This window comes from Bos mutus, chromosome 4 (genome assembly GCF_027580195.1).
Source record: "Bos mutus isolate GX-2022 chromosome 4, NWIPB_WYAK_1.1, whole genome shotgun sequence".
NCBI lineage: Eukaryota > Metazoa > Chordata > Mammalia > Artiodactyla > Bovidae > Bos > Bos mutus.
In genome coordinates, this window is record NC_091620.1 from 42337575 (window position 1) to 42357619 (window position 20045).

At 49.9% G+C, this 20045-nt stretch overlaps 1 protein-coding gene across 2 annotated transcripts in view; it reads left to right on the plus strand.

The window, feature by feature from the left end:
* Nucleotides 1-20045, plus strand: part of OGDH (oxoglutarate dehydrogenase) — a 67253-nt gene that overhangs the window by 41459 nt on the left and 5749 nt on the right. For both annotated transcript variants that reach the window (XM_005899397.2, XM_005899399.2), the window contains 14 exons: nucleotides 1544-1659; nucleotides 4642-4796; nucleotides 4936-5082; nucleotides 5586-5676; nucleotides 6057-6236; nucleotides 10329-10457; nucleotides 15944-16123; nucleotides 16456-16608; nucleotides 17358-17460; nucleotides 17622-17750; nucleotides 18084-18234; nucleotides 18504-18631; nucleotides 18798-18976; nucleotides 19436-19507. In XM_005899397.2, coding sequence (XP_005899459.1) covers nucleotides 1544-1659; nucleotides 4642-4796; nucleotides 4936-5082; nucleotides 5586-5676; nucleotides 6057-6236; nucleotides 10329-10457; nucleotides 15944-16123; nucleotides 16456-16608; nucleotides 17358-17460; nucleotides 17622-17750; nucleotides 18084-18234; nucleotides 18504-18631; nucleotides 18798-18976; nucleotides 19436-19507 — 1913 coding nt within the window. The remainder of the gene's footprint in view (nucleotides 1-1543; nucleotides 1660-4641; nucleotides 4797-4935; nucleotides 5083-5585; nucleotides 5677-6056; nucleotides 6237-10328; nucleotides 10458-15943; nucleotides 16124-16455; nucleotides 16609-17357; nucleotides 17461-17621; nucleotides 17751-18083; nucleotides 18235-18503; nucleotides 18632-18797; nucleotides 18977-19435; nucleotides 19508-20045) is intronic.

Consider the following 20045-nt stretch of genomic DNA (forward strand, 5'->3'; position numbering starts at 1 on the left):
GCAATGGCACCCTACTCCAGTACTCTTGCCTGGAAAATACCATGGACGGAGGAACCTGGTGGGCTGCAGTCCATGGGGTCGCTAAGAGTCAGACACGACTGAGCAACTTCATTTTCACTTTTCACTTTCCTGCATTGGAAAAGAAAATGGCAACCCACTCCAGTGTTCTTGCCTGGAGAATCCCAGGGACGGGGAAGCCTGGTGAGCTGCCGTCTATGGGGTCGCACAAAGTCAGACATGACTGAAGCGACTTAGCAGCAGAGCAGCAGCAGCAGGGCATTAGATGAATCAAGGTAGTCATTCCCAAGAGCATTAGATGAATAAAGGTTGTCATTCCCAAGCCAGCTTGGGAAAGGGAACTTCATGGCCCACCCATGACCAGTCAAGGTCTGGCGTTAGAGCCTGGAAATGTGCATTTTTACAACTCTCCCAGATTCCCCAGAGATTTGGATGCACAGCTGTGTTTACAAGCAACTGCTTGAGTCCCTTTCTGGGCCTGTGTGTTATTTACACTTAATTAGATCAAGAAATGGGAGAATGTCTGATCTTGAACAGTCAGGTGTTGGAGACAGTGGGTACTCGGTTAGAGTTTCATGTTTCATGAAGTCTGGGATTGTGAACTGCAGCTTCCCTCATTCCAGCCAGTGTCCTGAGGGTAAGGTGCCTAACGTAGTGTCCCCTGACAGTTTTCCTCCATGTCTCTTCCCCTTTGATAATTACTGCAGCATGAAACAAGCGTGTGATGCCTAGGAAAAAGCCCGTGCACCACGTGTTTATCAGCTTGAAATATGCTTTCAGATGGAGAGGCACCATGCTCGTGGTGCTCAGCAGATAGCAATGATGATTCGGTGATAGTGATACAGTAAATTCCTTAGCGATTAGTCAGTAGATATGTGTCAGTATTGGACTGGGGAGAGCGGGCATCAGATCTGTGAATGCCAAGTGCTGTTTGGAGGATGGTTCTTTATGTGCAGTTGGGAGTTCTTCCGGGAGAAGGCGCCATCCTTCATCAGATGGCTGTGGGAGCCTCTGCCCTGCTGCCCGGCAGCTCTCCCTGCAGGCCCCTTGGCTGTCCCTCACTTCTCAGTCTCCTAGCTTCCTGTCACTCACCACCAACAAATGTTGCCGTTAAGACATAGGTGACCTAGGTCTAATCCAGTTCCTCGTTTTCTACTTGAATTTTCTCCTTAACTATTTTTCATTTGCTTTCTGATTGACTTACCTAATGCCTTTTCAAACCTAAACTGCTTTGTGTCTTTGGGACCTTGAAATACATTTTTTTCTAAATTATGAATAATTGGTGCACTGGACTAATATATGCATAATATTAATTTTATTCTAATTTTCCTATGATGCCAGTAATATATTCAGCTTGGTTTGTTGCTGAAGTTCATGTCTCTGGCTATAAGATAGTATTTATTTTCACATATAACAGAGGTTTTATGATTTTTCTATTCTCTTTTCTCTCCTCTGGGGAGTCCCTTCCCCTTTTCCTAAACTGTGGCCCCCGTGTGGTTGTGCCCCTCTCTCCTCCCCACCGCAGGATTCTACGGTCTGGACGAGTCTGACCTGGACAAGGTCTTCCACCTGCCCACCACCACATTCATTGGAGGGCAGGAGTCGGCTCTTCCTCTGCGGGAAATCATCCGACGCCTGGAGGTGAGAAAACTGGGCTGTTTCCCGAAAGTTCCAGGGAACTTTCGAGAACTTATGGAAGCCTCCAGACTAGGTGGTTTTCTTTCCCTTGATCCTATAAATTTTTTTAATGTAAGGGAAGAAACTTTTGTTTTTTGCTATTTTATTGATGAAAATCCATGTTTTTGTATTTTTACAATCAACCATAAAAAAAAAAAAAAGGCAGAATTTGCTTCTAAGACTTAAAAAAAAAATGTATCCTAAAGCATTAGGTAAACAAAGACTGCTGTCTGCAAGCCTGCTTGAATAGGAACACCTGGGGAAAGCCCTTGCCCACCCACAACCAATTGAGTCAGTTCCGATTTTGGAGCCTGGAAATATGCATTTTTACAAATCTCCTGGAGATTGGGGTACATAACTGTGTTTGCAGGCGACTGCTTGAGTCCCCATTTGTCCTGATCCCAGCATTTGAAAGGGGCAGAGAGCCCTGCGCGGCTCTTGTTTCAGTCAGTGCCAGAGCCCAGGAGTTGGGCTCTTGTGGGACAGTTGGGCCTGTACTCCAGGGGTCCCAGCCGTAGCGCCCCTGTCCCCAGAGGGCCCCACATCCAGGGCTCTTCCAAGAGAGCCTCCCATTCCAACTTGTCCTAGCATGGAATACCTCATTCTCATGGTTTACAGATACTGTGTAAAGCTGCCTGACTGTGGTGCATTAGGTATGTTTACACGTGATAATGTGCATGCACTAGGCTGCTGTGTGACCTGACAGAACTTAGTGTGCTCTTGGTCCTGTGACATAATAGTCAACTTGTAGCTCTTTGAAAATTTAGAACAAGTGCAATTTCTTGTCTTCTTAACGTAGAGAACCTAAGAGTCAGCACCTAAAACTCCCTGCCCTGCCCTTCTGGGGACTGAGCCAAGACAAGAAAGACAAAACATGATCCAGGAGCCCAGTAACTATGTGTTCCAAGTTAATAGCTGAATTCATGTTGGTAATGATGGAAACATACTGTTTTTGACCTAATAGTTTCCTTTGAGCTTTTAATTGTTCAGTAATGGAAATATTGCCCCATCAGGCGTTAAGTCAGGCATAAGGAGCATGGGTGGGGTTCTCCTGCCTGGGTGTGTAAAAATGAGGAGGGAGCCCCCCTTCCCTCCGCCTTGCCCTTCCTTCTCCCTCTTCCCCTCCCCTCCCCTCTTCTTCCACCTCTTCCTTTCCTCTCTACTAGGTTTGCAACTCAAACTTGGGTCCCAAGGAAAACTCATCCATTTTAAGCTCATAGAGGAAGGTTCTAGGTTCATGTTTACAAACTTTGTGTCTGGTCTGTGTTTTCTCAAGTGTGTTTGTGCAGAAATATGCCATCTTCGGCAGCTCAGTAGATCAGGGAGCTGTACAGCTCAGGTGGAAGTGGTGACCCTCCCTGGCTCTGAAGTCAGGGTAGGCAAGCCCTCATACCCCATCCCTTGGCTTCTTGTACATTCAGTTTAGAAGTTCCCAGTTTATCATGTGAAGAATCATCAGGGAAATAGGGTTTGGGGTTAGTGAAAATACCTTAAACATCAAGGTCTTTCCCAACTCCATTTCCTCTTCTTATCTCTTGGCTAGGGTGATAGGGAGAGTGTTGTGGTTGGCCTTTATTTGAGTCCAGGCAAATGTCCCTTTGTTTCATTATCACAGAGCTAATGTGCAGAGGTGCTCACCTCTGCTCTGAAAGGCGGGAGTAAGAGAGCAGGGGCCTGGTGCCAGGTCTGGGCCCACCACTGGGATCCCAGGCTCATCTTTGCCCTACACCGTGCCAGCCAGTTTCCGTGTTAGTTGTGAAAACCAAAGAGGGTCACAGACAGAACCACCAAGCAGAACGCAGCATGCTTGGTTGGCATGGCTGCTGCAAAGGCATGTAAGGGCATTTGTGGGCCCTAAAACTCACTGTTGGGAGTTTCCTGGTGGCTTAGTGGTTAAGCTTCAGCACTGCCACTACCATGGCCACGGTTTGATCCCTGGTTGGAGAACTGAGATACCACAAGCTGTGTGGCATGGCCAAAATATTAATTAAGATTTAGTGGTACATCAGGGCATATCTTCTTTAATTCCAACACTGACTAGGGTTTGCTGTTGGCCCCTCATTCTGACCCCAGGACAGCCAGCAGGTGATAAGGGGAGAGAAGTGCTGATCACTTGGCTGAGGAAGGCTGTGTGGGCCCCTCCAGATGGCTCCCCAGCAGGCAACTCTGATCAGCGTCAGGAGAGATGAGAGGGGGCCCCCAGTTCAGCCCAGTACCCTGCCAGAGACTGCTCAGCACAGTCCCCATGACGGATTCCCAGAGGGCTGCCTCTCTGACTCTCGGTTGTTCCATGCCTTTCCTGTTTTCTCTCACTCTGATTTCCTGGCGTGCATCCTGCTCAGGTCACCCTAGGCTTTCAACAGGACGCACGGCCTCCTTCCCAGCTGTGACATGTGAATGGTGTCACGAAGTGCCTGCTCTGTTCAGGACCCTTCCTTTTGTATATGTGCAGTCATGCTTCTGTAGAACCTGATATCCCCAAGAGGAGTCAATTGTTAGAAGAAGAATGTAGAATTTGAAAGCCCGCTACAGTTAAGTGGCCTTTGAGCTATGATATCCACCAGTGGCACAGGGCCTTTTTTTCTCACAGTGCTGGGCACAGTCTGACCTGGAGGTCAGAGGAGCTGCCTTGCCCAGCAACTTCCTTGTCCCCAGGCTGGTGATTCTATCCTCCCGCCATGAAAGGAGCATACCTTGACCCAGGGGTTCTCACTCTCCCTCCCTGCCCACTAGGCTCCATGCTACGTGGAAGAAGCATTTCATGGCCAAGTTCAGAGTGAGAGGAGGTCGCGGGCCCAGGCCTGGTGCCCCAGGTCACAGCTAGCTCTGCTGCATCTGAAGTGGAGGCCACCTGTTCCTCCCAGCCTTCCGGCTAAGTGGGCAGTCAACATACCTGGGTGAACATCCCCTTTATTGTGTGTTTGTGTGTGTGTGCATTAAATATAGATGGCCTACTGCCAGCACATTGGGGTAGAATTCATGTTCATCAATGACCTGGAGCAGTGCCAGTGGATCCGACAGAAATTTGAGACACCCGGGGTCATGCAGTTCACCAACGAGGAGAAGCGGACCCTGCTGGCCCGGCTCGTGCGCTCCACCAGGTACAGGGCTGCACTGGCCCCGTCTGCGTGGTACAGTCTGTTGACGGGGTTGGGTGGGTTTGGGGCATGGCCACAGCTCTATGAGAGCAAGGTTGTCCCTGCTGACATGCCTCTTCAGGGTGGCTTAGTTTCTGTCCAGGTTTGAGGAGTTCCTGCAGCGGAAGTGGTCATCTGAGAAGCGCTTTGGTCTGGAAGGCTGCGAAGTACTGATTCCTGCCCTCAAGACCATCATTGACAAGTCCAGTGAGAACGGAGTGGACTACGTGATCATGGGAATGCCACACAGGTACCTGGCCACCCTGTGAGCATCCGGAGCACAGAGGCAGGGCACTGGGCAAGCCTGGTATACAGTAACCCTAGTCCCTGCCCCCAGATGACCATCGTCACAGCAGCCCCTCCCTGGGCAGTCACTGTCACACTCAAGGTGGTTGTAGACAGACATTGGCCTCATGACCGTGTTGGGATCCCAGGTGAGGGAGGTTAATCTAGAGGGAAGGTGGCTGGGTACACGAAGCAGAGACCTCAGCTTGAGAAGGCCCAGGAGGCCGAGGATGGAGCGCGCACTGCAGGCTGGCAGCATTCTCTGTTTTCTGCTTTTCTTCCTCCTGCCTCGTCATGGCCTTGGATGCCAGGCAAGCAGAGGCCAAGTGTCCCCCGTCAGTTCTGGTCTCAGCTCCTCTTGGGCTGCAGACTGAGGCACTGCCTGTCCCTCAGGGGAGAAAGGGGATAAAACAGCATTGCCTGCTGCCCAGGGCCCAGCTCAGACCCTGCTCACTCCTGTGTGTCCAGGGGGAGACTGAATGTGCTTGCAAACGTCATCAGGAAGGAGCTGGAGCAAATTTTCTGTCAGTTCGACTCAAAGCTGGAGGCAGCTGATGAGGTAAGACATCTTATTTCTTTTAGAAACTAGCATAGCTCCAACCTATGCCAGATCCTGGCTTCATTTATTTCTCCAGAAGGACTTATGGGGTCCGGGATCCTCTATACCACTCACAAAAAAAGAAAGTGGCCAGTGGCTGACCTCCCAGAGAAAAGAGAGACAAGAGGCCTGGCAGCCCCCACAGTTTTCCCCGCCAGGGGTAGGGATGTGGTCCTCTAGTTGAGGGACCTGCTTGTACCGTGGGTGGAGCCATTCTGGAAAAAGCCTTTCCATCCTTCTAGGAATGAGCGTTCTGGGTGTAGAAATAACACAAGACAGGGCTGTCACAGAGAGTAAGTGTCTCCCTGCCTAGGTAAAAGCCTAACTGTTTGTGCCGGCAGGGTTCTGGAGATGTGAAGTACCACCTGGGCATGTATCACCGGAGGATCAACCGTGTGACCGACAGGAATATCACCCTGTCGCTGGTGGCAAACCCTTCCCACCTGGAGGCTGCCGATCCCGTGGTGATGGGCAAGACCAAAGCTGAGCAGTTTTACTGCGGGGACACCGAGGGGAAGAAGGTGAGACCATGTGGACTGGCCAGGGGCAGTCCTGAGGCCAGACAGTCCAGGACAGGCTCACAGCCACAGGCACGCCCCAGACCTTACATTTCCGGAATTGAACAAAATGTTCTGAGTGGACTTCCAAAGAGTAGCAATAGTAAACCAGTCCCAGTTACAGATACGCCTCCTCCCAAGTTGTGACCACCAGGGCTAGGTGGGGAGTAGTTTGCTTTTGTTGTCACCACACCTGTGGAGAAGCTAGTCTTGCAAGATAATCATGATGGTCAAAGAGGTTTCGTCATTGAACAAGAGGACAGGGTCTTAAGGAAGAGGTGTGGGTGAGCCTAAAGGAGGAATTGTGAAGCTGACAGATAGAAGAGATGGCCCAGTCAGTATTAGGGTGGCACCATTTAGAGATGGAGGACAGCTCGAGGTCTGGATAGTCCTAGTACAGAGGTGGAGAATAGCTCGAGGTCTGGATGGCCCTAGTACCAGCATTTTCCAGATATGTGATGGTGAATGCTTAATGTTGATTAGCCAGCCTGCTGGTATATATAAATCCTCAATGGGCTGTAACTGTTTGTTCTTGTTTGATCTCAAAGTGTAAGTCTGTCTTTTACAAATTATATAGTTCTTACTAAAGACAACCTCAAAGCCAAGCAGTCAGGAAAACCAACTTTTTGTAGTGTCTGTGTGAGCATTCTGGGGCGTGTTTGAAGTCAGCATCTCCGCCGTGCTCTCAAGCATCTATTCCTCCTAGAAACAGGGTCACGTGTGAGAAAGCAATAGAACATACACATTGAGGCGTAAAGCTGCAGGCTAACTGGTAAAGAGCTTCGGAGGGGTGCGTGGGCATGGAGGGAGTGGGATGAAAGGCAGTCGGGTCTTCTCATTGATAGAGCACATAGTTGTCATATTTAGTTAAACAGCAGGACTTAGGTAGATGGGAAAAAAAGAATGTTCCCTGGAGATTGTGGTGGGTGGGGGGTGGCGGGTAGGAGAGGTGCTACGGGCAGAACAGGGATGAAGTGGGTGGGAGGCAGCCTGGCCGAAGGATGCCCTGGTGAGCCTCAGACTTTTTAGAGGTGGAGCCAGTTATTAGTTGACTAGGTTCTTTAAATCAAGACACTGTAACTCTATTCATACTGTATTTGGATTGTTTGAGGGTAATGGGGTCCCAGCCAGAGGTGGCATTTGGAATAGGAAGTGGTTCCTGCATCACAGAGAAAGAGTATAGCTGTGGGGAGGATGTTGGGACATGAGAGTTACTTCCCTGGGCTTGGGAGCCTGGACGGTACCACAGAAACTCCAGACAGGCACAAAGTGGCTTCCTGCGCAGCCCCCGAGGCCACCAGTGCCACTGTGGCAGAGGAGGGATGGGGAGGAGAGCAACACCAATGACTGGTACCTCCAGCATTTCTGCTGTCTGTGGCTAGGACACTTTGCCAGGCATTTGTGGCCAGGGAGGGGAACAAGATTGCAGAAAACATTATGTGATATTCACATTCATAAATTATAGACACAGCCATGCAGGCATTGCTTGCTCAGAATACTGGAAACACCCTCAAAAGTAATGAAATAACTAGAGAAAAGCAATGGAGCATATCTAACATGCTTCAGATGATAACAGCAATCAATCCTGTGAGGCCAGGAGAGGCTGGTTAGCCCCATATGGTCGCCAGGTGCTTGTCTGAGGGAGTGCCCGGTCCACGGGGGTGCCCTGCCCAGTGTAAATGGCCCGTGCCCACAGGCCCCCAGCCTTACCCCTCTCTCTGAGCACACGCTTGCCCTGCTCAGTGGACGGGTCAGACCCCACCAGTCCGCCATACTTGCTGTCCTTGCTACTCATCCCAAACCTCTAGGCAATTATCTGATTTCTGTTAAACCCAGAATCCAGGAAGCTGGAGTATTTGTTACATAACCTTCAGTGTTTCAGAAAAAAAATATGTAATTTCTATAAATGTGGCCAAGGTTGTTCTGCAACCTGGTGCAAGATCGAGCCTGACCCAGCTTGGCTCAGGGTTGGCCCTTGGGACGTTCATGTGGGAAAACAGCTCCCCAGTGCTGCAGGCAGAAACCTGTTCCTACCAGCAGTAGGTAGGAGTATGATTGCAGCAGCTGGTGCACCCTGGAGACTGCAGGGACAGCAGGTAGCCTGGCGAGTGGCCCAGTACAGCTTCACCAGAAGAGCAAGAGAAATAGCGAGAGGAGAGGGGAGGCTAGCCTGAAGTGCCCAAAGGCAGGAGGCCGAGATTGTATAGAGAAGGCTCTGCAGAGAGGAAACTTGCATCCTGGTGATCAGGGAGAGGCGCTGTGTCCCCCAGTTGTTCGGGACCTGGCAAAGCTTCCCTCCTCTGAGGAGGTTCCTGTACAAACCCAACACTTGAGTCTATTTCTACCTGTCCTAGAGAGTGCTCCTGCATCCACCATGGCAGGACACATGAGGTCTGCTACAAAAAGAATCTAGATTTTGTCTCTGAAGAGCACATGGACCTTCCCTTCCTGGTGTGAGGACCAGGGAGGTGAGAGGAGCTGAGGACACATGGCAAGAGGGCATCAACGAATAGGGGTGGCAGGGTCATGGGGGTAGCAAGCCAGCAAGTACTGAGGACAGTGGGTATGGTGTCTGACGGTGCAGGAGGTGTTTATAAACGTGGAAGGAGGGAGGCACAGAAAAAGGATCGGAACTGGAGGTGTTGTAGTTATGCAGTGTGTAAACTGAGAAATCTCTGTATGTGAACTTAGTATCCATTTTTTGGCTCTGGGCTGAAAGAGCCTAGAAGTGATGATGTTCTAGTAGTGATGAGCACACAAATTGTCTTAAAGGCGATCTTGCACTGAAGGAACCAGGCTCCTTAGAGAAATGTCTGATTCCAGGGCTGGGCAGGAGGCTGAGAGCTCTTGTGCCAGAAAGCAGGGAGGGCCCCCCGCACCATGAACCCAGGGGCATGTTCAGACGGCATGGGGCTCCCACACCAAGTCTGTCCCAGGACGATGTGAACGTCAAAGTTACTATTGATAGTAGTCAGTTAGAGCCCATTGAATACAACAGGAATCCGTGAGCACATATTAATACAAATAAAAGTCGAGAGAACACTGTTACGTAACACGAGTGCATAAAGGTAGGGTGACACCTGGCAGCATCCAGGAGGTGCCATGGAGGCTGCTGGGTGGGTGGGGGTGTGGTGAGGAGCAGGATGTAAAGGTTCTCCTCACTGTGCTCCTTACCGAGGAGAAATGGTGAGTTTAAAGGGAGAAACCTGGACAACTACCTGTCTGCATTCACATGGGGCAGGCCACCTCGGGTGTCCCAGGTATGGCACGCACCATTCCTGAGTCTGTTCACGAAGGACTGTTGGGGCCCAAGGCCTGTCCAGAATGTGGAGACAGGAGAGACAAGGGGCTGTTCCGGGTCAGAGAAGCCGAAGAGGCGTGGCCCTGAGAGCGCGTCTGCATGGGATCTGGGGGGGATGGGCTCTGGGCCAGCATTGCTTTCCTTTGAAAGGGTCCTGCATGGTGGGTTCAGGGGCAGTGGGCATTGGCTTTGCAGCAGATGGTGGTTGGGGGGCAGGTGTGCGGACGTGGAGCACACTACCTGGAGCATACCACCTGGAGCACATCACAGGGGAGGGCTGGGAGGGGCCTGGGGGTCTGTGCTTTCCTGCCACTTTCTTTCTAAGTTTGAAATGATCTCAAAATACATCATTTTGGGGCTTCCCTGGTGGCTCAGTGGTAAAGAATCCACTTGCAGTGCAGGAGACATGGGTTCAGTCCCTGGGCTGCAGAACATTTAAGCCTGTGTGCCACAACTACTGAGCCTATGCTCTAGAGGCCAGGAGCCGCGACCGCTGAGCTCTTGTGCCATAGAATCCGTGTTTTGCAACAAGAGAAAGCCACCGCAGTGAAAAGCCCGTGCACCACAACTAGAAAGTAACTCCCACTCTCTGCAACTGGAGAAAAGCCCACACAGCAGCAACGACCAGCACAGCCAAAAATAAATAAATACTACATCATTTTTTGAAAAGTGGATCATGACGTACTCTCCCACGTGCCTTGTGGACATGTGGCCAGGACCGCGTCAGATTTGGGTTCTCCTTTGCCTGTCTGTAGGTCATGTCCATCCTTCTGCATGGGGATGCCGCATTTGCTGGCCAGGGCATCGTTTATGAGACCTTCCACCTGAGTGACCTGCCATCTTACACGACTCATGGCACTGTCCACGTGGTCGTCAACAACCAGGTAACGGGTGGCTCTGGGGTCTTTGCAGCAGAGCAGGCTAAGGAGGCCACATCAGCAATTAGACTTTGTCCTGAGGCTTCTTTGCTCACGTCAGTCTTACTTAGAGGGACATGTTCTTATCATTTAGTACATTTGTTGTTTTCTGATTAATAAACTTGGACAAACAGGATACTTTCTTTAAAGTAGAGAGGTTTTAATTATGCTATTTTAAGAGCATGATATTATTTTGGAATATTTTCTACTAGACCCACAAGCATTTAGATGGCTTTTCTTTCTTAAGAAACTGGGGTTCTATATACACAGTTTTACATCCACTTCTTACTTACCACAGTGTTTTCTCATGTCATTATATATTCTTAAAATATTAATTTTGATAACAATATACATTATAGGTTGTTTCATAAAACATATTGCTGTGTTGTTAGACTTTTAACTAAGATTCTTATTTTTCAGTTTCAAATAACACTTGCTGAACATTCTTATAAGTAAATATCTCTCCCCAACTCTAAAACATTTAACATGGTTATATCTGTTATTTCCTGTGCCGTGCATCCGAGAGTTCATCCCACCAACATGGGTGAGCTCTCATATAATAGATATCTGAGTGCCTTTAAGTACTGGTGCTGTGTCAGGTAACAAGCAGAGAAAGGGCACACTGCCTGTCATAGAGCTTAGAGTTCTGGGTGAGGGGGCAGGGGACCTACCGGGCATTGGGTTAGCCTGCAGATGTTTCTCTGAGGATTTGACCTTTAGGTGGAAATGCAGGGTCAAGTAGGCAAATGTTAGGGGGCAGCGGAGCAAGTCAGGGAAGGGTCCCCTCTGTCCAAGGGAGGTGATAAGGCTGTCACATCTAAGGTTTGAGGGGTTTTTTTGAGAGAAAGCAGCCATCAGCTGCTTCTGCATGGCCCCCAAGAAACAGGGTCTTACTCCAGATGTGTTGAGAGACCCCCGGAGGACCGAAACCAGGAAGTGACGAGACAGTTTGATTTATGAAGATGGTTTGTTGATACATGTGGAATGAGTTAGAGGAAGACACACAGTTGCAAGTGTCCCAGCAAGAAATAGAGAGGAAGAAGGGAAAATTTAAACATGAAAGTAAATGTGGTAGTCAGTACAAAGTGAAGGCCCCAGAACTTAAAATGTACAGTATCAAACACAAGACGAGAAGCATTAGAATGAGTGTAACACACAGTATATAACAGCTACTGCTTATGGAGTGCCTCCTGTGTGCCAGACTAAATTAGTGACTTCACATCCTCCAACTTAAAGCGTGATCCCTGTCTTACCCGTGTGGTAGGTGCGATCATTTCCATTTTACACAGGAGAAAATTGAGCAGAGAGTTGAATAACTTGCTTGAGAGTTGATATTTGAATTGCTTCTTTTAGAAAACAGTATTAGAAAAACACCAAAGAAAGAGAAAGGTCTAAAAAGCAGTGCATCACTGAACTGTGTTTTATACAGATGACCAAGCACAGATAGTCTTTAGTGCTTGTTGGGTAGGAGCTGAGTTGCCAGCAGCATGGTCTTCAGTCTGGAAACAGTACAGCAAAGATCATTCAAAGGGATTGGAAGCCCAAAACACGGGAGGTTTTTTTTTTTTTTTTTTTTTTTAAGAGAAAAGTTTTTCTATACGTAGTCTCCAGAGTCAGATGAATTTCATCCCAGGAGATTTTTTTTTTTTTTGGAAAATATATTCTGATGGCAGAATCTATTTCATAATCTCTTATGGATCCTGGCACACAGGAGAGGTGCCAAAGTCTTTTAAAATTTTGTTTAGGGGATTCCCCTGGCAATCCAGTGGTTGAGACCCCATGCTTCCACTCCAGGGGGGCACGAGTTCAGTCCCAGGTTGGGGAACTAAGATCCCGTAAGCCATACAGTTCAGTCACAATATATGTGTGTGTGTGTGTGTGTGTGTGTGTGTGTATCACTGCTGCACAATTAATATCTTAATGAAACTGGAAGAAAGATGTAAATATATAAAGCTGAAATACATAATCATGTGGAGGGGCATTGTGGGGATGTCCCACAGTGCTGCAGCAAGACTGGAAACCAAAACTTGTACCACTGCATCAGTAGGGAGCTGGTAAGTAATTTATGATAGATCTATACATGTGTTACCAAGCTTTAATGAACTAATACATATAAATCATATACATATACAGCCCTGGCACCCCACTCCAGTACTCTTGCCTGGAAACTCCCGTGGACGGAGGAGCCTGGTGGGCTGCAGTCCATGGGGTCGCTAGGAGTCGGACACAACTGAGCAACTTCACTTTCACTTTTCACTTTCATGCATTGGAGAAGGAAATGGCAACTCTACTCCAGTGTTCTTGCCTGAATCCCAGGGACGGCAGAGCCTGGTGGGCTGCTGTCTATGAGGTCGCACAGAGTCGGACACGACTGAAGTGACTTAGCAGCAGCAGCAGCAGAGTGTTTAGAATAGAGCCTGGTGACGCTAGTGGTAATGAACCTGCCTGCCGATGCAGGAGACATAAGAGACCACAGGTTCCATCCTTGGGTCGGGAAGATCCCCTGGAGGAGGGCATGGCAACCCACTCCAGTATTCTTGCCTGGACAATCCCATAGATAGAGGAGCTTGGTGGGCCACAGTCTGTGGGGTCGCAAAGAGTCAGACATGACTGAAGTGACTTAGCACACACGCGTAAATAAGCACTAATGTTAAGTTAACAGCAACCACAGTGTAATAAAGCCATGTGAAAGAATGGATCTATATACACTGTGGAGTACAGCTCTCTATCTGTGAGTGTGTGTGTCAGTGGGTGCACATATACCCACCATATACGCTTAAAGATACAGAAGTCAGTAACAGTGGCAGATATTGGGGAGGGCGTCTGGGGGACTGAGACCTCAAAACTTCAAAGCAGTTCAGTTTCTGTGAGATTCTAGCTGTAACGTGCATGTTATGATTCCTATCTTACCTGGTGCCTACCCACATCTCCCTGTGGGGAGTCCCAGATAGGCCATGGGATTGTGCATGGTCTCTGTAAGTGTTCATCAGAATTCTCGCTGGTACATCATTTTTTAATGTTCTCATCAGTGTCTGACTAGTTCTAATCTTTTCTTTAGTCAGTGTGATAAAGGAGTTTATGTAAAAGCAATTCATCATAAATAAAGAACTCTCAGACTTCTGTAAAGACCTACAGTTTTTCTAATGTTTTTTTCAGTCTTTCTGCTGGTTTTGGTACCATCTATCGTGATGTGGGGTCAGTTAAGAAGATCTGTAGCAGGAAAAGAGAGGCCTGCTTGGCTGAGGCTCTCATTTCTAAGAACACACCTAGGATTTCCCCTTCTACATTTTTCTCCTAAGGAAGCCATCAGATGCAAACTATTTTTGTATAAGAATGTTTATCAAAACCAACAAGTCTTTGTATAAATTTTGGCAAAACTGTAGGAGACAGTATTATATAATCATTAAAATATTTAATATCCTGGTGAAACAGTCACAGTATGGTGAGTGAAAATGCAGGGCACCCTTGCTGCTGGGGAAGGGTGCGTGGCCCAGCCACTTTGGAGAGCGCTTGCGGGTATTCGAGTGTAGAGCTCAGACCCTGTGGCTTAGTTTTCCCTTCCTAGGAGGACTCAAGTGTTTGCACATAACTCAAGTGTTTGCTGGAGAAAACCGGTGTAGGACTGTGTACAGTAACAGTGTATTAATCATAAGTTGGAAACAACATCCACAGACAGGAGAATGGATAAATGAACTGTGGTACCATTTAGTACTTAGATTTCACCACTACTGCTAGGAAAGTAGAGGTCCATGTTTCATCCTGGATGAACCATGAATATAAATTTGAACAGAAAGCAAGTTGAAAAGAATCTGTACAGCATATAGAGTATGCTATCATATGTAAGGTACATAAAAAGTATATCTCTGTAGTTTAAAAGACATGGAAATACTCTTCCAAAATGTTAGTGTTATGAAAACCAAAAAGAGTAAGGAGCCTTCCAGATTAAGGGCGACCACAGAGAGGTGGTAACTAATGCACAGTGAAGTGCTGGATTGAGTACCGGGCTGAGGCAGGAAAGGCTGGATATCATTAGGACTATTGAAATGTGTATACTGAGGAGTCTTATAACAGTATTCTGTAATGTTAAACTGAGTGAACTGAGAACTGCACTATGGCTGGTAAGGCTTTGTCCATGTTTTAAGGACTAGGGACAGTCTTTTGGTCTACAACTTACCTGAAAATGGTTCAGAAAAAATGTGTGTGTGTGTAACAGAAAGAGTCTGTATAATAAAAGGGGCAAAATAGGAACCGTTGTTGAATCTGAATAAAGAATCTGGGAGTTCTCTGTAGCTCCAACTTTTTCGTGAGCCTGAAATGATACCAGTAAGCCTTTTTAATTTTAATAATCAGGACTTCCCTGGTGGCTCCGACAGTAAAGCGTCTGCCTACAATGCGGGAGACCCAGTTTCAATCCCTGGGTGGGGAAGATCCCCTGGAGAAGGAAATGGCAACCCACTCCAGTATTGTTGCCTGGAAAATCCCATGGAAAGAGGAGCCTGGTAACCTGCAGTCCATGGGGTTGCAGAGTCAGGCATGACTGAGCGACTTCACTAAGCCTAAGAAGGGGCTTCCCTGGTGACTCAGTGGTAAAGAATCCACCTGCAATGCAGGAGACTCGAGTTACAGTTCTGGGTCAGGAAGATCCCCTGGAGAAGGAAATGGCAATCCACTTCTGTTATTCTTGCCTGGAGAATTCCATGGACAGAGGAGCCTAGTGGGCTACTGTCCTGGGGTTGCAAAGAGTTGGACACGACAGCTATCGATGTACTGTTTATGGACATATGGGATACATATAGCAACATGTGGAAACCGTGTCATCAACTTTCAGGGCCATGTAGTATCATACTTTTTGGATGTTTGAAGTAGTTCATAAAAATAAATTTTAAATGCAAATTATAAAATTACAAATATATGATAAAGTTTTAATGTATCTAAGTGATGAGACCTTTAAATTTTCTTTTCAAAGAAAAAATACTCATGTTAGTGAACAGAGTGCAAAATTATAGAAATAGTAGGATCTGAAATTTTATATTTATATTGGCATGTGTGTTCATGCAAAGAAAATCATCTAGAAAGGAAAGCATCAAGATATTTACACTGAAACCGGTAGAATATAGATGATTTTAATTTTTCATACTCTCTTCCAAACTGTTCAACATGTATGAATTTTGTTACCAGAATAGGAAAAAAAAAACTTTTTTTAAATAGCCCTTTAGGGACTGTCTCAAGCGTAGGCTACACACAGCCAGGTGACCTCCAGCAGGTGACCTTCAGCTCTGCCCTGCCTGCCATTAGCCCCACCCTCACCCTCAGACATATCCACTCTCACCCCAGCCCTGTCCCCACCATGCCATTGGCCTGGGGGTAGGCTTGCCCTGGCCCACCCTCCTTCTGTCCTGCTAATGCTTAGCAGTGTGCCCAATCCCCCTGGCCAAGCTGCCTGTCCCTTGCAGATCGGCTTCACCACAGACCCGCGCATGGCCCGCTCCTCGCCCTACCCCACTGATGTGGCCCGAGTGGTGAATGCCCCTATCTTCCACGTGAACTCGGATGACCCGGAGGCAGTCATGTATGTGTGCAAAGTTGCAGCCGAGTGGAGGAGCACCTTCCACAAGGATGTGGTGGTGGACCTGGTGAGTGACCTTAGCTTGTGTCCTGGAGAGAGGGGTTAGGGCTCCCTAGGGCCAGGGCACACCTCCCTTCCCCTCCCAAGAGCTCCTGTGTCTTTGGGTGACCCGACCTGGGCAAGAAGGTAACTGGGGTCCTGTCCCAAGATAGTCCCAGGTCACTCTTGTTTCATCTTGGGGGACAGTCAAAGCAATTCTAGTGTGTGAAGGAGCAGGAGATAGGACCATATTTCTAGAGGTCAACTGAGGTGTCAACCAGGAGAAATGGGATAGCTCCTCATAGGTCCTGGGTCCCGACCGACATGGGCCCTGATGCTGGGGTCTCCCGGTGTGCCCAGGTGTGTTACCGGCGCAACGGCCACAACGAGATGGATGAGCCCATGTTCACCCAGCCGCTGATGTACAAGCAGATCCGCAAACAGAAGCCCGTGCTGCAGAAGTACGCAGAGTTGCTGGTGTCGCAGGGCGTGGTCAACCAGCCTGAGTACGAGGTGCGTCCCTGGCCCTGTCCTGGTGGCTCTTTCCGGAGCCAAGGAGGGATGGAAAAGACCCGCCACAGGGCCAGTGCTCACTTCTGCAGAGCACTTAGGGTCCAAGTGAGAACGTGTGAAATATTTACAACTACAGCATTTCAGCACATAACCTGGAAGGTCCAGGCTACTGAGGGGTTAGTTACATGAGGGAGGTGGGACCTGAGAGGACTTCACCGTGGCCTCTGAGGCCCGTGGAACCCAGTGCAGAGGGGTGAGGGGGAGAGAGGGTGGTGAGGGACCCACTTGTGAGCTGGTCTCTCTGGCTGGTCATGAGGGGGAAGGCCCATGCAGGGTGATGGAGAGAGACGAGCGGTGTGGGTCATGAGCATGCAGAGTCAGGGGCCTGTGAATGAGGGTGGTGCTGGGATCAGGGCAGGTGCCGAGATGGCACTCAGGTTCAGTCCTCCTGAGGCTATGCTTGGAGCCCGAGAACTGGACCAGTTCATCAGGGAAGACTGGAGGGAGGGTAAGTAGGACCCACAGTCTGCAGTGGAGAAGAAGCCGTTGGGACGGAAACACTGTACTAGGCTTCCCACAGATCTCCCAGAGGTGATGCGTGTTGGGAGGAGAACCCGGGGGCCCGTGGGGTCTGAGGGACTCCACACTGGGAAAGTGCCAGTGTGTGCTGGCTCGGTGTGTGCTGGCTGGGTGCCCGGCATGCCCTGTGCACAGCAGCCCTGACAGCTGCGTTGTGCCCAATCCTCTAGGAGGAGATCTCCAAATATGACAAGATCTGTGAGGAGGCCTTCGCCAGGTCCAAGGACGAAAAGATCTTGCACATCAAGCACTGGCTGGACTCCCCCTGGCCTGGTGAGTGAGGCATGCCACCGGTGAACCTCTTCCGCCCACACCCCATGGGTCCCAGAATTGGACTCCCGACTGCCATTCTCAAGGGAAGAAGATCTCGGCCACCTCTCAGCAGCATTTCACATGTCCACAGTTCCTATGTCAGCCTGCCCTTTCTGTCCCAGGCTTCTTCACCCTGGACGGGCAGCCGAGGAGCATGACCTGCCCCTCCACGGGCCTGACGGAGGACATTCTCACACACATTGGGAACGTGGCCAGCTCCGTGCCTGTGGAGGATTTCACCATTCATGGAGGTGAGGGTGCCCTGCCCCACCTCTGCCACCACCCGGGCCTTCCGAAGTAGTGCCGACTCCCCTCTGGCCTAAGACTGGTCCCCACCTGGCTCAGGTTCCTGCCTCGTTCAAGGCCGAGCAAGGTGGTGGGATGAGAGTAGCCCTGTCACCTCACCCCTGCCCCGGCGCGGTCCTCAGCCAGCAGAGCGGTGGATGAAGGCACAGGATGTCACAGCCTCCCTGGTCCAGACACCACTCCTCTGGCAACTCTGGACCCCAGAAGCTGGGGCTGTAGGGAGCTCTTGTCCTAAGAGAGTGTTCGGGGCGGCTGGTGAACACCGTCTGCCTCTGCAGGGCTGAGCCGGATCCTGAAGACCCGTGGGGAGCTGGTGAAGAACAGGACTGTGGACTGGGCTCTGGCGGAGTACATGGCTTTTGGCTCCCTACTGAAGGAGGGCATCCATATCCGGCTGAGCGGCCAGGATGTGGAGCGGGGCACTTTTAGGTAATGGCCTTGGTGTTCTTGTGGGCCCTTCAGAGTGGAGGAGACACAAAAGAAGGGCTGTGGTGTTTGTCTTCCAGAAGAAAATCACTGCCAGGAAGCAGTCATTAGATCCCATTGTCTCAGGCCCAGAAGCACCCTATTCCTGCTCTGATCAGATGCTTCTGTTAAGAACCAGGCTCTGTGCCCCCAGCAGCGGCTGTGCATGGAGTCTAGTCTGAGCTGCGTGCAGGGCTGGGTCCTGCCTGCTAATCTGTGCTGTTCTGCCGCAGCCATCGCCACCACGTCCTGCATGACCAGAACGTGGACAAGAGAACCTGCATCCCCATGAACCACCTCTGGCCCAACCAGGCCCCCTACACCGTGTGCAACAGCTCACTGTCCGAGTACGGGGTCCTGGGTGAGCACTGGGCCTGCAAGGCCCACCTCCCTTTCCTCCCCAGCCACCCTCTCCCCACTGCTTCCCCGACCACCCCTTCTTCCCTTTTCACCCCCTCCTCCCCACCTCCCCTTCCCACCCACCAGCTGACTGCTGTCTGGTCTCCTCCCTTCCTCCTACTCTGCAGGCTTCGAGCTGGGTTTTGCAATGGCCAGTCCTAACGCCCTGGTCCTCTGGGAGGCCCAGTTTGGTGACTTCCATAACACGGCCCAGTGCATCATCGACCAGTTCATCTGCCCAGGACAAGCCAAGTGGGTGCGGCAGAACGGCATTGTGCTGCTGCTGCCCCATGGCATGGAGGGCATGGTGAGCCCCCTACCCCTTCCCTGGCAGACCTAGGAAGGGCCTGCCTGGGACCCTGGTCCCGAGACTGGCAGGTGCAGGCTCTGCTGGTGTTTCCCACCTGCCTTGGAGGCAAGAGGCAGGCCCTGCTCTGTTCTGGGTAAGAAGTGGGGGTGTGGCTGGGCCTCTTGGGTTCAGGCAGTCCCTGTGCTCTCCCTCCCTCCTCCCCCAGGCCCTGTGAGGGGTTTTCTTAACACTCCGATTTGGAAGCCATGAGGAGCCAGGAGTACTGGGCCCTGTCCTGATGTGGAAACTTCCCCTCCACTCCATAGGCAGAAGAAGGAATTAAACTATTGGCAGGAAAGAGATAACTTGGTGTTTTTCAGACCAGAAATGAGAAAGTTGGTTAAGGAAGAGAAGTACTGAATGCAGCTGTCAGAATGGGGGAAGCTCCTCATCTGTAACTTGTGTGTCTGGTTCCAGGGCCCAGAACATTCCTCCGCCAGGCCAGAGAGGTTCCTGCAGATGTGCAATGATGATCCAGACGTCCTGCCGGTAAGTAGCCACCACCTGGGCGTCTGTGGGCGCCTCTGAAGGTACCAGTGCTCTGTCCCTCTCAGGAGTCACAGGTGGGCCCAAGCCTGCTTGTGTCCTGGAAACGAGAGGCCTCTTCAGAGCATAGAAGATACTACCAGACTGCTTCCTGCAGCAGAAGCTTTTAGGAGTAGTACTGTCTGTGTTTTGATTCAGGCAAGTTATTTATTGCAGCTTTCAGGATCTTAGTTCCCTGGCCTGGGATTGAACCTGTGCGCTCAGGAGTGACAGCTCAGAGTCCTAACCACTAGACCGCCAGGGAGTTCCCTAGGCAAACATTTTAGAGGAAAGAACTCTGGGGTGATTTTAGTGAAACTCCAAGAGCTGAGAGGAAATTACTGGGAGTCAGTTTCTAAGGAAAGTCTGAATTGGTTTTAGCTAGACCCTGTGTCTGTCCTAGGCCAGGCAGTAGTTTTCAGAGACATAGGGATAAATGTGGGACTGAGAATTCCATTCAGAGCTTAGAGCTGGCTGGCTGAGCTCCGTCAGTGTCCCCTTT